General features: G+C 35.9%; 1 protein-coding gene across 3 annotated transcripts in view; it reads right to left on the bottom strand.

Moving 5' to 3' along the window:
• MTA3 (metastasis associated 1 family member 3) overlaps positions 1–20,799 on the bottom strand; it is a 137,986-nt gene that overhangs the window by 67,956 nt on the left and 49,231 nt on the right. For all 3 annotated transcript variants that reach the window (XM_040059828.2, XM_040059827.2, XM_040059829.2), the window contains exons 7-9: positions 16,214–16,316; positions 6,719–6,818; positions 1,759–1,947 (exon numbers count right to left, since the gene is read on the bottom strand). In XM_040059828.2, coding sequence (XP_039915762.1) covers positions 1,759–1,947; positions 6,719–6,818; positions 16,214–16,316 — 392 coding nt within the window. The remainder of the gene's footprint in view (positions 1–1,758; positions 1,948–6,718; positions 6,819–16,213; positions 16,317–20,799) is intronic.

Below are 20,799 nucleotides of genomic sequence, written 5' to 3'. Positions count from 1 at the left end.
GGCAGGCTGTGCAATGCTAACACCAGATCGGTGTGTCTCCTGCTTTGGGACGAGACCAGGGAAAACAGCTGCATTTTGGGAAGGAAGATTTACTGAAAGTGGGAGGGTATCAGGACAAAATTTTATCAGGGCATCCAAGACAAAATCTGAACATTGTAAACAGCTTCTAGTGAACACATTGAATATTACAAATGCAGAAGCAATTCTTTACATTAACATTAAAATTCTTAACATTACACTGTATCACTTCAATGATGAAGGCAACACAGAAATTATACAGAAAATAAAAATACTACATAAATACCAGAGACAAGCCTTCTGCATGCTTGCTCACAAATTGCGTTAAATCACGACTTGTAAAACAGCCAATAAAAGATGTTATACGCTTAAGGCATTTTCAAAAGCCAAATATTATATATTAGGAACCATTTAATTAGAAGACATATTGTACAATTACAAATAAGAACCATTTGTCTGTATAAGAAATAATAAGGAATGTAGTTTACATTAAGATTTCAGTTCTAAAATATCTATAAATATCCTTTTTCAATAATATTTTCTTGATCTTAAAAGAGCTGTTTCAGCCATGATGCAACTTTCAACCTTTTGTCATGAACGCAGTGAACATTTTCTCCCTCAGGAATCTCAAAATTAAGCACGCAGATATAATACAACTATTAAAATGTCAATTCTTTAGAAAAACAATAGCCTTCCCTTCCCACCTTCACTCATTACCTGTTCAATTTCAAATCTGTGAAAATGAAGGAAATTGCCTCAGCTCGTTGCCAAGCCTCCTCCCACTGTCCTGCACTCTGTCTTGGAAGGACTTCTACATTTACCATACAGTACCTTTTTTTCCTCTCTCACAAAAATTATTAATAAACTTTTGCAAAGAAAAAAAAAAAAAAGTCTGAGCTCTCAGTGTCTAACAGAATGAGATTAATGTGAAAATGTTTCAATCGACTTCCATTTTAAATAATGGAATTCCTTTGGTTCAAATCTTAACTTCTTCATGAAGCCCAACTTGAACATGGTACAACAAAGGAAATATTTTTCCTTGAAAGAAAAAGACTCTCCATAAAATGTGAAAAAAAAAAAAAATTGCAGCAAATTACTAGCAATTCCAGCAATCAGTGTTAGAATTAATTTAATTTCATTACTCTGCATTAGAATTAGCAAATTAAAGGTTTACTGCCCTATAACCTGATACTTCAGTACCAAAATTATTCTACTTAGAACATATTGGAAAACATTACTTTTACTTTTCAAAACTGCCAGAACATATAATATGTCAAAACAACTCCCTGTAGTACATTTTAAAATGTACTATCTGAATACAAATTTCTCTCTGCTAACGATAGTAGGAAACCCCAGCTTTCCAAAAACACCCAGGGGAATCAGCCATGCAGCTGCTAATGAATTTCACTGGAAACTGTGGAAATACTCTGCAAAGTTCTTGGACCTTTTTCAGATGCTTGTAAGATCCGTGTAAAAATCCTTATCGGAATGTCTCAGCATGAGACGTCCTACCTGATATTAAACCTCTAAACAGATTATCTTCTGCCAACATCTTTTCAAGCAATAGCATTGAACAAGAAAGCATATTGACTTTCAGCCAGATAAAATGTATAGATATGTTAAACACAAGTATCAGCTACACAGATTTCCCCCCTAGCTAAAACTCCCAAACCTACAGAAAGCAGCTATGCTCAACCACGGCAAAACAGCTACAGGAGAGGGCACTGCTTTTGTACTTACAAAGTCTTGTCGAATGTCATTGAAGTCCTTGCCATACTTTTCCAAGGCCTCTTCAAATAAACTAGCTTCTGATGCTGACCACTCTTCCATTTCATCTCTACACAAGACAGGCCCTCCCAGAGGCACTAGAACACTGATGGCACTGCTCAGGTCATAGTTGTGTTTATGCAGTGTGTCCATTGCGTGAAACTGGCAGGGACAAGGAGAGAATAAAGACGTGTTTAAATAGACAGTAGTCTGTCTCAGTTAATGCAAATTCAATATATGATTCTCTACAAACCAAGCAAGGAGCCTCAATTAAGGCTAAATTTAGAATCTATTTTGATATCATAGTTTTCTGCTGCAGAATATGAGGAAAATAAATGGTTTATTACTTAACCTGGGAAAGGAAATACCTTGATAAAATGTTTACCATGTTTAAATGACTTTAGTTTATTAGTTCCTGCAAATTACTAGCAAAGATTTCTAGAGAATCTCTTGTTGGTAGAAATTGGTTCCAAGAAACCCAATAAAGACGGTGGCATATATTGACTGTGGGGCCATTTCCAATTAACAGAAGCTCTAAATAGTAACTAAACAGCTGCTCAGACATCTATGAGCTCAATATTCTCATTGCTGGCAGAGGAAGACATTTATTGTTTTATTTCTCATCATACTGAAAGAGCGGCAAGAGTTTTGTCCCTTGCTAAACAGTTGTCACAGACCAGTAAATAAGGTTTCTTTGGTTGATTCCCTTTCTGTTAGAAAAGGGAGAAACAGAAAACAAACAAATTAGAACAATCTTCCCCCTGTAGGTAACACTGAACGCTCCCATTGCTAACCAGTGATGGGGAATATGAAAAGTAAACAATTCCACCCGTCGGGAAAATGAACAGCACGCAAGAAGCATTTCTGACTCAGCGTCCCAAAAGACCCCATCAGCACAATCCAACTGGCTGTGCTGAAGGAGGTATCAGAGTGATAAGTGTGATAATGTTTAAAACTTTCTATCAGCCTCCTTTCAATGTGTCCCACCCACAGCTCCAGGCATAGCGTGCCAACTCTCACAAGGCCACAAACCCAGCTATGAGGAAAGCCATGAGAAAAGCTTTCAAGGAAGGAACACTCCTGCATTACGTGTCAGCAATTCCAGCTGAGCTTCTGCATACAAATCTACCACAAATAATAGATTTTTCTGATCTTTTGCCGTTTTCTATCAATGACTATTGTCTTTCTCCAGTGTTTATTATAAGTCTCTGAGTGCTATCAAGCACAAGATTCTGAAACTTGTTTTGTCTGCAAGAAGCAATGTCACTATTATCCTACAATGTATCATTTTACTTATGGTTCAATCAAATTCACCAGCCTGGAGAAAAGTCGTTGTTAAAATCAAGTACTCTAATATGAAAATATGTAATATAATCTCTAAAATCTATCAGCTTCATGTTAGACAATGTACACAGAAATCACTGGTTTACTGTTTACCATTCAGGCAATGAGTAAACCAGGTCTAAAGACTGAACCCCTACAGTAGATGTATTACTGAGGTTTAAATCTTTGTTTAAATTGCAGCTCTCATAGAAAAGCAGTACACACAGAGCATCTTCCAAACAGCTGCTGAATCCAGATCTATTCACTGATACCAACTTTCATAAAAATGATGACAGAAGTGGATAAATCAGAAACTTGCTCATGCTTTATGTTCATTTTATAGCTATAATAAACATTTGACTCTATAAAAATTTGTTGCCACTGCTAAAGAAAAGACTCATACTGACCCGTGTGGATAAGTGCTGTCTTTGCTGAGCTGTCCTGTGACAGAAGACCACTGACAAGTTCTTTGATAAGGACAGATTTGTTAGCCCTCACCTACATCAAATTTCCACACTGCAGCGCAAATTGTGGTAAGCAAAAGAAGCCTGAAGCAATTAATAAAGGCTGAAAGAAAAAATCCTGGAGTGTTTTCTTTATCTGCTGTACCCTAAGAAGCAGGAGACTAGGAGACCTGGCATTGCCTCTCTCAAACAGAAGCCTGGAGGACAAAGAACCACCCTTCCCTACGAGCTCTCGCCCAGAGCATGCTGTCCAGCACAGACAAGGGGGCCCGTCAGAGGAAAAGTGTCAGCCATGCAGGCAAGAGGCAACTTCATGTCCAAATATAAGCAGGCAGAGGAAGAAACTTTCCACCACAAGCTAAGGAAGGGCTGCATGGAGCTAGAAGCAAGGGCATGAGAGGACATCCTGCAACCAGCCACACAAGACAGCTTCAACTCCAGCCTGAGCTGCCTCCAACAAAGCACTTAAACTGGAAACTGAGTGTGGATTCTCCAATTCAATCATATTTTAAGTCTGTTTACCTTAGGAACCACATATATGGGAGTGTAATAAAAATGGTTTAAATGACACCACTCAAAATGCAAAGGAAAAGTCTGCTCATACACTTCATTTTGAAGAGACATCCAGTATCAGATTTAGGTCCCTACAGTAAGGTCATATAAGCTCTTCTGAACAAACTCACCACAAGAAGCAAGTGATGCAATCAGCCTGCTTTGCTTTAAATGGCTTTCATGGTCAGTATATGCACTATGAAATATTTAGGAATCTGCAACAGAAGCTTTTCCCAGTCTCTTTCCTTTCTTAGAGATCAGTTTTCATTATAAAATAAAACACTGCCTTTGAGAAGGCCAGAAATGCAAGTTTTATTGCTTTTTTCACAAGTCTTTACCATTGCAAGAGAAGCAAATTTATTATCATCTAAGAAGGTAAACACACATTGTTTCATGCCTTCAGTAGGGTTTTCTAAAAGCAGGGGGTTTCCTATCTTGTCTCATTACCTTCCCTATGTTTTCAAAATAAAGGAGCCTGAAAACAGCCTCTCAGTTGTTATTTATCTGCAAGAAACGTGTACATCAATCCTGAATTCATCTATGTTCATAATCTAGGCTTTTTTTTTTTTAATATCAGTCTGTTTACAGTTATCTCTGACTAAAACTAATTAGGATTAAAACTTAATTAAGAATACTGGAAAGCCACAGGTGTGGTGCACTGAAATCCCATTAATAGCACCTCAGGTGTGAGGGTTCTCTGCCTTGCATTAAGAAGACAGATGGTATCATTTTCATAGTGTTGTGCACCTATATCTAAAGTATAGATGAGACACATCACAAGTTCTGCAAACAGCTCTACTAACTTTAACCGCTGCTGAAAATATGCTCCCAATTAACATGGAAATGTCTGAAAAAGTAACTACTATAATGACAAATATGTCTTTTCTTAACTTAGAAGGAAGTACGTTGCCAAAAAGCAAAAAAGTAGGGTTTTAAAAAGCTGAGGGGGTAGGAAAATGAGACAGACACAATAATTAAGCCTAGGGTGGCTCCTCTGATGCCTCACTATAAGATATGCCTTTCATTAAGTGGAATGGAACTTAATGGATCATTTGCAATGGAGAAACACTAACGTGGCACTCAAACAAAGTATCCCTTTATTAGCAGCATCGCACGCATACTTTCAAATGAGAAATTGCCGTAAGGATAAATCCACTCTCATAATCACTGAAAAAAGAATGCAAGTAAAGAAGGGATACGTAATATGTGAAATTTATTAGAAATTCTTATTCCAACGAAATACTAATAAAAGGAAAAATGTTAAAGGACCATTTTGATGGACAAAATAAAGTATTTAATGCAAACAGAATTGTGCTTGTGAAAGTCATATTAGCAACTATGAAACAGAAAATTCATTTTGCCCCTGCCCTTACAATACTATCATAGTCCAGATTAAATTAGTTTCCTGTTCAGTAGCCTTTGAGTACACTGCAGAAGGTAATAAATTAAATATTTTTCTCATCACAATAAAAAAATTATTTTATCTGGAATACAAGAATTGTCCCACTGAATCAGACCAATCACCTATCTAACTTAGCATTACATCTCTTACAGTAGCACCAAGGAATATTAGCTAAAATATTCAGGTAAATCTAATCACAGTCTGAGGTCAATTCCCATTTAAGTGACCAGCATCTACAAAGCTTTAGAATGAGGAGATTTAGAAGGTACCCCCTTCCCTATTCTCCTCAGTATTAATTTATGGTACTATATGGCTACATAATTTTTCTAACCTTTTTTTGACCTGCTGGTACTGCCCATTCCCACAAAATTTTGGGCAACTGAATTCTAGGGGCTCTCTATTCACTTTACAAGGCAGTGCCTTAACTATTTTAAAGTAATCTGATAGTTTTATTAAGTTTCTTCTAATTCTAATAATCCAGTATCTGGTAAATAGCAGGTCTTCTTTAGCCTAAACTATGAGATCGTGTTTTGGTACAAAAATACCTAAAATAATAAAACAACAGTTGATGTCTTTGGAAATCTAAGTCAAACTTGATTTTCTGGAACAGTAACACTTTTGGTCTCACATAGTATTCCAGATATACTTTATTTACTGCAGCACACCTCCTCAGCTGGTATGATTATACAGAAATAAACCTGTAATCAATATATTTTTTCACTTTCTCTAAAAGATGCAGGTGCTTACATTAACAGTGAACAGCATACTAAGGAAGCATAGCAGGAATATGCTAAGTAAAATGTTCTTTAAAAATATGCTTACAAAGTCAGATTGCTTATCCTTTAGAAAATATGATGACATATACATTCAGTAAGTACAAAGTATTATCCACACAATTTTCAATCAGCTTTATTACCACATACTTTAAATGACACTGCTCCAAATGAATCCCTATACAGTGTGTATTATCCATTCTGCTGCGGGTGATCCACAACTAAAGCCAAGGGTTGCACAGTGTGATTACAAGGGCAGCACTGGAAAGCTTAGAGAAAACACACAGGATTCTCTAACACACACACACCTTGCATGCAGGTATCTAGAGGATAACACACAGAAAATGGGGCCTTTGGAGTACCAGGTAGTGTTGAATTCATGGTTACAGAAGTTGTAGGATGTTTAAGAAGCCACCTACCAGTGTGATGTCTCGGGAAGCAGCAGCTGCACTCATGTGTAAACTGGGTTGCCTGACAGAACTACTGCAGTCCAAGGCTCGAGCAAACGTGCCAACCGCACTGCAACAGAAGAACACCAGCACCAGTAAATACACAGAAAGACGCAGCCTCTTCTTTCAGACTGTGTCATACCCAAAAAAGTGTCCTCTTACACATGGAACTCACATACTGTTACTGTTAAGATTTCAGATCTTTGCTAACAAAGAACAACTTGATAAAGACAAATCACTAAACACTGCAGCAAAACCTCTGACCTTCTGCCCCCAAAAGTAATGACGTACGTATAAGAACAGCAGCTCAGAAACAAAAGATACTCAGAGAATTCTCATGTACCAACCTCTTAATGTATGGATTTTTAAATTAATTATAAAGGCAAAGGTTCTCCACAGTTTGGGATTTACAACTAGGACTATTATTTCTAAAATTACAATGCTATAATAGTGCTTAAAAATTACAATTTTAATTAAAAAGGCGGTTCACCATGTTACCGGGAGGAAATTAAAAACATTTTATTCACTGCAGCAGTACATGTGTACAACTTCCATTAGTTAGCCAAAAAAACCATATTAACTTAGTCTAAGGTACCCCCAAAATCCTGGTGTTGTCACAGGTTTTAAACAAATGGATCTCTCAACCTACTTAATTAAAACATTCCATTATTGAAATTGAGGGGTTTTTTTTCCAAAACTTTACTTTCATCTCCACTTTTGTAGATGAATTGTTCTAAACTGTAAAAATTTCTTGGAGAGTAGTAAACATTTCTTGGGAGTACATCTATGTATCACACACAGTGAAGGAAAAGGTGCATAGAGAGTTTGACCGGGCTCAACATATCATGCAGGAAATGAGCAAAGATGCAGGGACACAAAAGGTTATCAATTAACAGATCAGAAGTTCCTCCAGTACCTGGAGTTGTATAATGACTCTTGAGGTGCATTGTGTCACACTGCTATCAGAAAAAAACCATTTGTTGCAGCTATGACATAAGCCCTTCTAAATTCAAAGACCTGTTTACGTAACAGACGTAACTCAGTGCAATCCTCTGGCTTAAGGACTCAAGCCCCACTCAGCAATTACACCCCACACAACTTACAATTGCAGAATTATACCAGTGCTGAATGCTAGATAAAAACACACTGCTGTATCCTATAAATCTGATATTCCGCAGTAAAATAATGTGCACCAAGATTTAAACTCACTGAAGTTATAAATGATCATGGAGAAACTAATAATAAAGTATGTTACTGCAATTTTATCTTGAATCTCAAAAAATTTATTACAGAATGCATGTTTCTGTACCTGCTGCCACAGTCTTACAAGTTAAGATTCAACAGCAGTGATTCAGACCCTTGGTATTAACTGCTTTAGATTTTGAAAGGCTGTGGAATAAATAAGTAATATTCAAATGTTTTTCCACAACCTTTGGTCCCTCTTTGTGGAGATGGCAAATATGAGACAAGAACACACACACTTTCTTTTTTTTTTTTAAAGCTTGGCAGTACATAAAACATAAAATGATTTGTCCACAAATCATTTCCAAGAATAAGGCTCTATTATGAACACATTTCCTGATATCTGTCAACCCCTTTCAACCTAACATGTTGGCATTGATAAGGGTTGTAGCTAAGCAGTCTTTCCTGAGATCCTTCTGTCACTACTGCTCAAACAGTGAATGTGGCGTGACTGCATTTCTCTTCTGTTGCTACCTGCTAGCTTCTTATCTTCCTTTTGCATAATTAAAATGATTTCCTTTTTGACCACACTTCTAAAGTAAAGTCTGAGTATGCTATGAACACTACAAAGAACATTCTCAGATCAAACTCCAGAGGCTGACTTCAGAGCCCAAGGGTGTTTTGTTGCTCAGAATGTAAAGTCAAAATTAAGAGCCCATATAAAGCTAGGTTACTTCTGCCTAAGTGATACAGAGGTAAGAGCTGATGCACCAATGGACATTGCTTCCAGTGCTGTACTGAGTAGGGGAAGATTGCAACCATCAGAAGAACGCTGTGTGGGAGTTTGAAGTACACGAGCGCAAAACAAATTAATAATAAATACAACACAAAGACAAAATGAAATTATAAAAACAATAAAATAAAAGATAATAATAAAACCAGCCTCAAACATAATGGAACAAATATGATAATAACAATGAGAACAAAACAAATAAATAATACATAATAAAACGCAGGCAGTGTAGCATTTGGGGTGTCAGTGGGAACAGGACGAGGGTGGGGATGATACAGGACACAAGTTGGGAGGTCTGGAGGTGTGAGGTGTGTGTATATCCATGGCTCTCTTAAAATCAAACTAACTTGCAGTTCTCCTTTCCATAGAAACTTGTGAAAACCAGTGAATTTCCAAATAAGTGTAGAAATTCTAGAGCATTTGGCTGTTAAATAGTAACTAGGTTCAAAACTAAATAGCGATATACAATGTTTTGTATAATCTAGCTATGCAATTCAGATCCAAATTCACTGTTAATTTTAGAAATCACTAAAATACCTTAATTTTTGTGGTTTTTAATTAAAAATGCAGATATGAGGCACATCTTGATGGAAAGTTCAAAAACTACTTTTGTCATTTTTCTTTGCATGACTTTTTTCTAATTCCACCATTAAAGAATTGTTTTAGAAAAGGAACTAAATAAATAACTAACCAACGTCATTTCCAGAACACAGTATTGTCTTCACCTACCTAAAATAAAACTCAGTATTAAACCAACACAAGCTAACCACTTATTTTTCTCAATAAACTTTCAATATTAATATTTCAATATTATTGTTAAGATTGTAGAATTCAAAGAATAATTGTAAATAGTTAACTGAAATTATATTTAATTCAATAATAACAATAATAAACTGACAACCCAAAAAACTGTGCTCAGCAAGCTACTCATGAATAATTCAACATCCAATTAAAATACTTAGACTTCAAACATAAACCAACACTCCCCACACTTTCCAAAATAAGCTAAAGCCAAAAGTCAAACAGACAGTGAATTACAAAGGTGGCAGGGAGATGGACAAGACAAACAATTGGCATTATCAGCAGGGAGATCGCTCTCTGCTCAGCCTGCATCACCAAGCAGCTCTAAGAGCTTTAAGGGTTAGACCAAATGATCCAGCGTTACCTTAATTAAGTTTTCCTTGGTTTAATTATCTTAAAGAGCAGAACCAAGAAGGTGCTCTCAAGGTTTTATAACAGATTGCAGCTGACAACCATAAAAACAAAACAAATGGATACAGTCCAGTGCCAGGGCCTAAAATTATGGATTAAATCCACAAATTCAGCAAAGCTTAACAAGTTCTATGTACAAAAAACGTGAGAGAAGGCTGCAGTTGCTATGCCTGTGCACCCTACATTTAGGCAAAATTTCAGATTAGATTTTGAACACAGAAAATACATTGCTCCAAATTTCTTATTGCTCAAGTCTAAAGGAAATAATTGTTCAAATTTTTGCATAAGATTAACATTAGTGGTAGCCAAAGAAATTAAGAAGCAGCAAACACAAGAGACTGTCCTAACAAGCTTCTAAAGATTTGGTAGCTTGTCAGTAACTAGTTCTGAAAAGGGCTGTTATTGTCTGGAACCACTGCAATTATACATCAGGATAAAAATAGCCTCTGCTTCTCCCAGTAGCAACAGCAGTCCAGCATCAAATCAGATCCAGAAAGTTCTGGATGCAGGCAAGTAACTCTCAATTTTCTTCTACCTTGTTTCTTAAAAATCCACCTGGGACATACATCCTTCTCAATCTGAGGATGTTTATTTCACAACTGTTCTCTTCTTTTTACACTGCTTGTCTGTTTCAGTCATGCCCAGACCAGCAGAGGGTATACTCTGGGCAAAGCTGTTGGAAGTGAACCACATCTGTGCATACGTGAATCTGCAAATCCAGAATTCTCTGCAGATACTTGCAAACTAATGAGTGAGACCCATGCCTCGGCTCTGAGCCAATATTTTTGAGGAAAACAGTTAAGTGATCTTTGGTGGTTTTCTACATATTAGGAAAGGAAATATTTTGTTTTACTTCTCCTTACTCCAATGTTCCTCTTCACACTAAATTGGAAACAGTCCTAAAAGATGACCTCCTAGACTGCTCTGAACATAAAAACAAGCAAATTAATATCTGATTACTCTTTAAGAAAATATCATGATACTTAAAATATTGGAAAGAAGAAACAAAAATCTTCAGTAAAGACAAATACAAGCAAAAACCCATTAATTTAAAACTGAAAATATACGAGATTTTACTACTCAGTTTTGCAAAATCTGACCTGAAAAAGATATTCAAAGTAAAATCATGCTGCTACAAAGATTTTTTTTTTGCATTTCTAAGCAACTGCCTGTACAGTGCTATGCTTCAGTATATCACTTCAATTATTTACAGCACTAAAGGAGATGGCATGATAAACATAAAAAGTCACCGGCCACTATTCTGTTGCTGAAAGACTCTCAAAATTAGAGTAAGCGTGGCATGATATATAAATGTATGCTACAAGCAACCTTAACTTTCATTGCTATATGAATAGAAATCAAACATATGTGAAATCTTTCTTTTTCAACAGAAATAGAATCCGATAGATAAAAGTAGTTTAATTCACGGGATGTTATTTAAGGCATCATCTGCATGCCGTCCTGCAATTTCACAGTCACAGAGGAGATGTACAGCCCGCTAAAAGCAGGTCTGCTACAGAAATTTGTTCTTTATACTGCAATGCATCACTGTTCATTTTTTATATATATATATTTATTTTTAAAATAAATAAATAAATAAATAAATCAGCTCCAAATCTGAATTAAATTGAATTCTTTTTAAATGAATTTGGGTCAAGAAGTACAGCAATACAAAATGCACATAGGAATAAACATATACTAGCCAGGCATAACAGACAGGCAGGAACATAGAATTTCTGATATGCCTGGTAAACTTGATGTGAACATATTTTTCCTTTTTACTGCCAAACCATCTGCCTGCCATTAGATGCTGTAATTCACCTTGCTAGCAAACACCCAGTTTTGCGAGCGCAGTGTTGGCATCAAGATTTTTCACCATTTTTGCTGCATAATTTTATGTTGCAATTCTGCCATTAAATTTAATTACCTCTTTAATGAACTTCAATTCCTTTTACTTCTCAGCACCTCCAGAGAATCCAGAAGCATTGTAATACTGAAGACTGCAAACCGATGTCTTTTATGTATTTATTTTCATTTATGAGCGTTGGGAATCTGATCTACTGCCACTTACTACAATGAATTATTTCACAAGAACGGAGCACTACTTTTTGATCACACCTGTAAATGTTTTTACTCATGGTTCTCAGTTAATGAGTGCATTGTTTTCCTCTATATAATGAAAGGCAACTTGCCAGTTGAAGCTGCACTGTGCTCCCTTCCCCACTGTAAGACAAATTAATGAAACAATCATAGATCATCTCCAAATGCACCGATAAACTGTAAGAACTTATAACATAGTAACAAACAGAAAATTAATATAATCACTGTCTTAGAGCAAATGGAAAAGTGGGAACAACACAGGAAGGATCAAGCTCTAATTTAACATGACCAACAAGTAATTTTCCATTCTTTATGATTTTACATCAAAAAATAAGCAGCCATTCAAATGAAGAGATATATGTCAGATAGAGGTATGTAAAGCCATTTTAATATCATAGAAATCAAAGTACAAAACTTTAAGGTAGAGATCCAATGCTTCAAGGCTATTTAATTATATTTCAAAACTCTGGTTTAGTTGGAAATAAGCTGGGACCACAAATGTCTTTAAAATAGCTTCATTTAGAAACATATTCCTTCCAGAAGACTGTGTTGGTAACGTAGTTAGATGAAACAGAATAAAAGAACTACATTCTTAATGGTTTCACTGACTCATAAAGCACATAAATGGGGCTAGAATGTACCAAAAATGTATCATGCAATGAACTGTAGACCAAATTAGCAGATAGAAAGGAAATTAAAAAAAAAAAAATCAAAAGAGTAATTTCTTCAGCTCTCAGCATCTGTCTCACACCTCATATTGCATTTGAGACTGGGCAGGATAATTTTTGACTCTCAAAAACCCCCAAAAGTCAGGACTATTATGTTATACAGACAATAGGAATTATTTTATGTCTTAACACTGTGCAACCTGGGATAGAATTAGAAAAGAACATAAGATCTGGCAATGAAATGAAGTACTCCTTGTAGATCAGAAACTATAAGAGACTGATGAGTGGAGGAAACAGTCTGCATCAAAATCAGTTCAAATGAGGAATGCTGTTCCCAGCATTTTTATCTACTGCATTTTAACCAACAATAAAAAGTATCTCACAGCATACCAACTGGGTTCCTGTTAGAAGTGGTCCCGCACACTCACTGATATTTAGTCCACAGGACCTGATTAGTGTTATGACTAAAAATAAATCTGCTCAAAATGTGCAGTGTGGACACTAGGCCCTCAGCACCAAGCATTTCAATTCTACAAATCCATTTCCACTAGACTGAACTAACTGCTCCTGTGGGCAGATCTAAATGGCTCTTGCAGCTTCTCAAACTCCTGTCCTTTGAAGGTGGTAGACGCAGAAGAAACATGGCCAGTGTATAGGATAGAAGGAAAACTAGTTGATGCAGTTGTATCTTGTTTGAATGCAGTAGAAAATGCTGTTGGACTTTTCATTGTCACAGTACAAACATTACCCAAAAGACAACTCAAACCCAGAATACATTAGTCTGAGGCCTCACTATTATCCTGACAGATGCTTTTGCCAGCTCAAGCAAGAGTCCTTACCCAAATTACACTTCAGTAGCAGCAATAAGGTACTTTCAAGATTTGTGTGTCAGGCAAGACTACTTGGGGAGGCCAATTTTATGGATCCTTCCGCTTGTTTCCAAGTCTCCACCATTTTTTTGGGGCACTGTTACCTCTAATTTCCGCCCAGGATAGGTATATTCTATCTTTCTACCCAGGAAATTACTGAATAGTAGGGCTTAGTGAGAGGCCCAGACTGACCAGACAAACCTAGGAAAAAGGCTTCTCATTCCTGAGGCAGTAAAAAACCTTGTAAGACTGAGAAAGCTATGTGTCCAAGTTAAAAATATATTTGTAAATGGGCAACACAAAGAATACTTAAACATCTTCTAAAAAAACCAGCAAAGCTGTCTGTGTGATTGAAAAAGCTAAAGCACTTAAGGACAAAAGCAACTCTTCTTTCAGCCAGATCAGACTGGAAATAAATGAGAATAAATACTCAATTCCTTCAACACAGCATCTAAAAAGGATCACTTGAAAATGCGTTTAAAATGTCAAACACAGTAGCATACACATACTTAACAAAAATCACATCTGGGAAGGTATTTAAGAAAAAATTCTTCTTGTCATATTTTCAAATTTGCAGAAGTAAACATAACCAGAGAAAAGATCATTGCAGCTGGGAATCCAGCAGGCACAGCCAATGCCTAGTGAATCACAGTTAGGCTGCAGCAGAGTTGTCTGTAGGCACTGCTCACCACACCATAATACCAGCTCCCCACTGTTACTCAAGCAGCTTTTAATGGGCTGTATAATGGGCCAGTATAAATCCTGTTACCACACAACACACCAAATTGAATGCTGCCACCCAATCATCACAGAACTATTTTTCCAGAAATTAAAAAAAATCTGTCTCAGAAGCCACTTAGTGCATCCTGTGAATGTATGTAGGAGCTTGGAAACCATTTCTGACAGTGGAAAAGCAGCTTCCAAAGATGAATGGAGTTCTGTGCAAGAACATCTACAAAGCTGCACCTGAGTAATAACTTGGTTACAGATAGCCATCCAAGAACCACAAGACCTTGGATAGTTACAATTAATCAGCTATGATTCACTATAACAGAAACCATCTTTACAGAAATGTAGCAACTAAAAAAAAAAAAAAAATGCAGTCTCGGTCAGGGCACAGCATTGCAAAGGATGTCTTAAACAACAGGAAAAGAGAAGTATATTCTTCTTTATGTATTTAATTATTCTCTGTTACTTCCCAGCAGGCTGCTTACTGCTACACTCCTCTGGAAACATTTTTGGGTCCACAGAATACTACTTCAGCTCCCCAGAGTGGCTGAGATATAGCAAGTAGAGGAATTTTTAAAGCAATGAATGAACTCTTCCAAAATTCACAGCCTTCATGCAGACGTTTCTTTAGGGCACACCATAATAATCTGGCCATACATCTCCAGGTGTTATATTGCTGGTGAAAAAGTAGTTCAGATTCCTGGTTCCTATGGAACATCTACCAGACCCTGTGACTTTCTGAACACCTGTCAACACCTAAACCCTTCAGTCTTGCTTGAAAATTCAACAAGGTCTGATTAAAAAAAAAAAGTTTTAGTACTTTATAGAAAGGCCACATTATTCCAAGTGGGAGAGTAAGGAAAAAACCAAGTGGATCAGCACCTTAACTGTAAATGAGTAAATCAGCACCTTAACTGTAAATGAGTAAATCAGCATCCCATTATCACCATACACATAAGCTAGAAAATATAAGCAACTTTTTTTCTTTTTTCCTTCCTGAAATGTTTTGCGTTTTTTTTCAAAAGGAAGAAAGAAAAAAACCCAAAAACTAGAAACCGTATAAAAGGATTATTTGCTTAAAATGATTTGAGATTACACTCTGCAAGAAAGTTACCGAAAATACAGGAAATGGATTTATTCAAGATAAAATCCATGCGTGAACTGTGTTCTCTGTTATCATTAGAGCAATACCTTTGTAAGTATGAAAGGGAAAACCTGCTGTGTTCCATGAAGGTAGAATTGTCCTTCAGTAAGAAACCTACAAAATTTTGAAGTTTTTTTTTTCTTTTACTTTTTTTTAAGTAGAGAAATAATTTCTAAATGCATTTATTAATTCAAAGCACTTTAATGTCTTCATAAATCTGCATTATCATGGTAAATGTATAAAATTGAACTGACTTGATTTTTTTCACTAATGAACTACATGACTTCAAAATTTTATTTCAATAGTCATCCAAAATAATTGCACCATATATTATTCAGCTTGCATGCATACGTGGCAACTTCTGCACCCATTTCATTGTTAACTTTTTCTTTATTTCTACTCTTAACTGCTATTATATGCCATGAAATTCCAAGTACTGTAAAATACAAAACTGAATTATTATTAGCACTGAAATAATTTACTCTGAGGGGAAATCAAATTGACATCTACATTCAAAGTATCAAATTCTATTCTAACCTGAAATACAGGGAGTGTAGCAATATTCCAAAACTCACTTTCTTTTTCTCTCTCCTCTATTGGTAGCTTCAATAAATATACAAGGGTCATGGTCTGATTTTCTCTTTTAGTTAACTGTGGGAAAGAGAAGGGCTCACAAAATGGCAAACAGGATGAGTAACATGATATAGGGGAATAAATAGTCAGTATAAAAAGAAAAAGAATTTTTTTATGAGAGGATTTTAATCTTACCGTGCTACAACTAAAAACTGGTCAATCTGACGGTCAGTAAGGGGGCTATCTGGATCCCATACTTTTACTTCCAGCTTTGCCTGTTCTCTGTCATCTAATTCTCCTGTCAAAAGGTAGATGGGACAAAACACTTATTACTCACAATGTATTCCTCTGTGTAGTTCTTGCACAATGTTTAAAAGAGACATTGTACATTTTTAAACATACACACACACACACACGGAGTACTTTAAAATCATCAGCTGTTATCCAGTTAATCCATATCCATAATACAGCATCACCAAAATAAATACCTTCCCTTAACATCAGCATTTCAATTTAAGGAGATATTCTTAGAAGGTGTAATATCAATAAACCTTAAGAAAATGTTATAATAAAGTTGAAACCATAACCTAAGGAACCAGTGGCTTCTTTAAATTGCTTGTCTAGTATATCAAAGTTACTGTTTCACTTAAGCCATACTAAAATTAGTTTTACACTTAACCAGCTATAGCAATTAAATTCTATCCAATTTGTATTCTATGCCCCGAAAAAATAAATCATTATGCAAAACTGCTGCCTACTATATTTAAGCATTTTTTACTTTTTCAGCCACTACATTATCTGTACTGTTAATATAAATCATACTATTAAAATTTGCTGTATATATTGACTAGTTCTCTCTTCCTGTAAACTAATATATGAGGCCTCACCACAGGAAAGTTAGTATATACTACATCATCATTTCCCAACTTCATCTATGTGAATAGAACAATTTGTGAACGCATACATGGCTGAAACAACTGGGGTGGTTTCCAACATTTATTTCACCCTACATTCATTATTACAAGAGTATGGCATTTGTACTGCATGGAAGAACAGTGAAGTGTGAATTTGGTACAATGATTTACATCCATAAGAAAGACTCAAATCTTGTCTTGCCTACTACACCAATAACTTCTCCTGTAAAATTAGAAACACTTCAGAGGCTGATGGAGGAAGCACCCCATACACCAGCAGTATGAGGAGATTTACCTGTGGGATGTAGTCAATGCATTTATGGCCACAAGAGATGACAACAGTAAAGTCTGAATCATTGTCTTTTCCTGATGTTTTAGAGTAAGAGTGTGTTCTTCCCTCAGCGGACATGGGAAAACCACTAATGTTTAGCTGGTTGCTAGTACTTGTCTGTGACTTTTACAAGCTACTACAAGAATGAAAACCTGTTGTCAGAGAGAGCCATTCCACTCCCTTTGAAAATCTAGGCTGTGTAGGTACCTCTGATCACACAGAAGATCACTTTAGTCTGTGCTGTTTCTTATGACTTAATGAAAACAGCCAGTCTAAACACGCACAGTATCATCAACGCATGAAATAACCTGTACACTTAAGAGTCTGCAAGCGGACTGCAAACCAAGCCCTGGCTCTTCTGAAATCACGTCATATATGGTGAGGTCTCTAGCACATTGATTCTGGAAAGAAATTAAAACGTGGTATATATTTGTTCCTAGCAAACACACGAGTCAGAACTGCACCATGCTGCCTGGCTAATGTTTCAGGAACAAATTTCACAGTCACATTCTCGGAAAAACACAGCAAATTACTTTCTTCCAATACACAGGCAATAAAGCATTGGCTGCCTAATGGGACTTCAGCTTCTGTTCAAGCTAATTCACATCCAGTACTGAAGACAAACTGTTAATTTCTGGCATCTTGGAAAGGATTTTAGGTCTATAAACTTATTCTATCGATTGCACACCTGTCAATACATTCATTTCTTCCATCTGTGACAGACACATTGTGGGTGATGTTCTACATTTTATAAATATTCTCCGAACATTTCATTTCAATCTGTTAATACATAGTTTTTAAATACCTTTAATGTTAGTTAACCATTTCAGGACATCACAGTCTGGAGATCAAGGACTACTCAGGCAGATTATACTTCTAACAAAAAGAAAACATACAAACCCAGCACCCAGTATCCAATCAAAGCATGTCACTCTGAATCGAGTTTGCAAAAAGAATAAAAAAATTGCAATACTACAATTCTTACTTCAATTAGAGGTAATTAAACAATTGTTACCGTAAAGTGTTTTAAAACTCTTGATAAAGGTAAATCTGAAATATTGCCAAGCAGCATTTTGTAATGGCAGTAGACACAAATAGGATACAAGCAATGGAATATCTATACCAAAATAGTCCAAACACATATAATAATTGCAATATTAAATATCATTGCAACAATGGTAGGCAGAGGTTTCCAGAAAATAGGGGGAGTCTGCCAAGCTGCACTTTAAAAAGCGAATTAATTCCCTGCTTACGAATTAATTTTCTGCTTACATGGCAGGATATAATATTAAAGAGGGAAAGTCTACACAGACCAAACCATGGAGGCAGTCAGGCAGTGCTGTAGAAACCTTAGAAAAGTTCATTTGAGGAATAAATATTTTGTTAACTTCCTTTGCCTGTGTTGAAAGCATCAGTATAGGAGGAACACATAAGATAAACATGTCTTTCAAAATGATTTTCAACCCTCTGTGAGCTGTCGAGCCTTAGCTGATCACGTGCCTGTACCACATCCTGTAGGATTTTTAATGTAGCAAAACACTTTAAGATGTAATTTCTCTGTTAGCACATCAACATTTCTCTTTTACATTGTTGAATTTGACATTCAAACTGAACAGATGATAAAGTTGTCATAGTATTCATTTGTTGTATTGCAAAAACACAGCTCACAAAGGAAGGGGGTGTGTTACTTGAACCCTTTTCAGTGCATCTGAGAAGGTCAGTTTTAAAAGTGCCACCTTCCCTTACCACCAGCAGCATACCAATTACAGCTTCTCAGAAGTGCTAGGCAATTTTTTTAATAATTGATATAACATACTAGTATATCCAGCTTGTTCTAATCAGTGCTTGTAATTTTATTATAGCCAGTGTAATCCTGATGATTAATTTTACTGGAAAACATTAGTATGGTCAGAAATACATCTGGTTTCCTCTGCATCAATCATTCAATTCCTTATTTCTCATGGCTGTATTCCTAAAGAAAAAAGTAAGATTTTTCTTCAAAAAAAGTTTAAAAGCTTTGTATTTCAGTTAGTCACTTTAGACTGATATGCCCCTCTAAAAAAAAAAAAAAAAAAAAAAAGGAAGAAAAAAATTACAAAACAAAAGTAAACCAAATGTATTTAAGATTAGGTACAAGAAATTAAAGATCTACTTATTCTTTTAGATTTCACTTCCTGCAGATAAATAGATAACTAGTCCATCAGATTCAGCATGATTCCATGTTCTTCTTGTATCCAACTAAAAGAAAATAACTTTCAATAGAAACTATAAACAGCTTTTTAGAGTGAAATTCTTTGAATTTAATAAATACACTACAATACTGCAATATAATATACTATTAAGAAATTGAAATATGAATCCATAATTAGGCTTTATTTTGAAAAATGGTTGTTAATGAAACAATACAAATTCAACTTTTAATGACAAACAGTTGATGAGGTATCTGATTCTAAAAGACACTTCTGATGTATAGTCTTATTTTTGTATTTTGCACTCTTTTTCAAAAAACCTTTTATTCTCCCTCTCAAAAAGTAATTCAGCTGTCAATTCAACCCAAACATGCAAACTAAACACCTGCAGTGCTCAGCTTTCTGAATGGATCCAGCTTTCTGGATATGCAAAACAGAGGTGCCAGCTGCTGGATCCTTAATTCCATGGGACAGAAAACCTGTAGCTGTGGGGTCACAGTGAGGCAGTAGATCTATCCATGGACAGAAATGGACACCAGACCAAGAGTTTCAACCACAGAGATCCTCCTAATCCTACTAAGCAAATTCATTTATTTATATAACCTCCTGAAATCAGCCAGTTTTGATGTGTGTGTTAGTTCCTCAGTCTCACCAAACATCTAAGTAGACAAAGGTATTTGTAAAGGCTCGTGTTCTTAATGCTTAGCACTTATATAAAAAGTCGATTCAGTGTCTTCATCTCTGTGTTTTAGTTTTGTACTTGTGGAACAGGAATATCTCTTAGCTAACATTGCAAGGATGTGGAAGAGAGGTACTTGTTGGTTCTTATCCTCCCCTAGATGAGTTCAGCATGCAACACAATGAAATTTCTTTCACTGAAATATGGATTTAGCAGATAAGGCACTTAGCAGGTTGTTGCCAGAACTCTTTGGGAGTATACTACCTGCAGGTAATCCTAAATGGTTTTTTGAACATAGTTTCATGTGCTGTTTGTGCGCCATCATTATAAAAAGAAGCAACTAATCAGTGAAAATGAAGTTTCAGTTCATGAACCACATTCTTATGCTGCTATTTAGACAGTCTGCAAACACTTTCTCTAACTTGCAGAGGAGAAAAACAGAATCACATTGAATTTTCTTGTACTCTATATGAACAAAGTACCAGACATTAAGCCTGTCTGTCTAATGTAAAATTTGAGTTTTCTCCTTGGATGAAAAGTACATTAGTTCCTCACTAAAACAGTCAGCATATTCATCCTGCATAAAATTCTTATTACTCCTTTTTATTTAGGTGTTTTGGGTTTTGGTTTTTTTTTAAATCATTTGGAATTCTCACAAGCAGAGATTA

Source organism: Hirundo rustica, chromosome 3 (assembly GCF_015227805.2).
Source record: "Hirundo rustica isolate bHirRus1 chromosome 3, bHirRus1.pri.v3, whole genome shotgun sequence".
NCBI lineage: Eukaryota > Metazoa > Chordata > Aves > Passeriformes > Hirundinidae > Hirundo > Hirundo rustica.
Note: the sequence above shows the minus strand (reverse complement) of the source record. Positions and strands in the feature narration are given on the sequence as shown.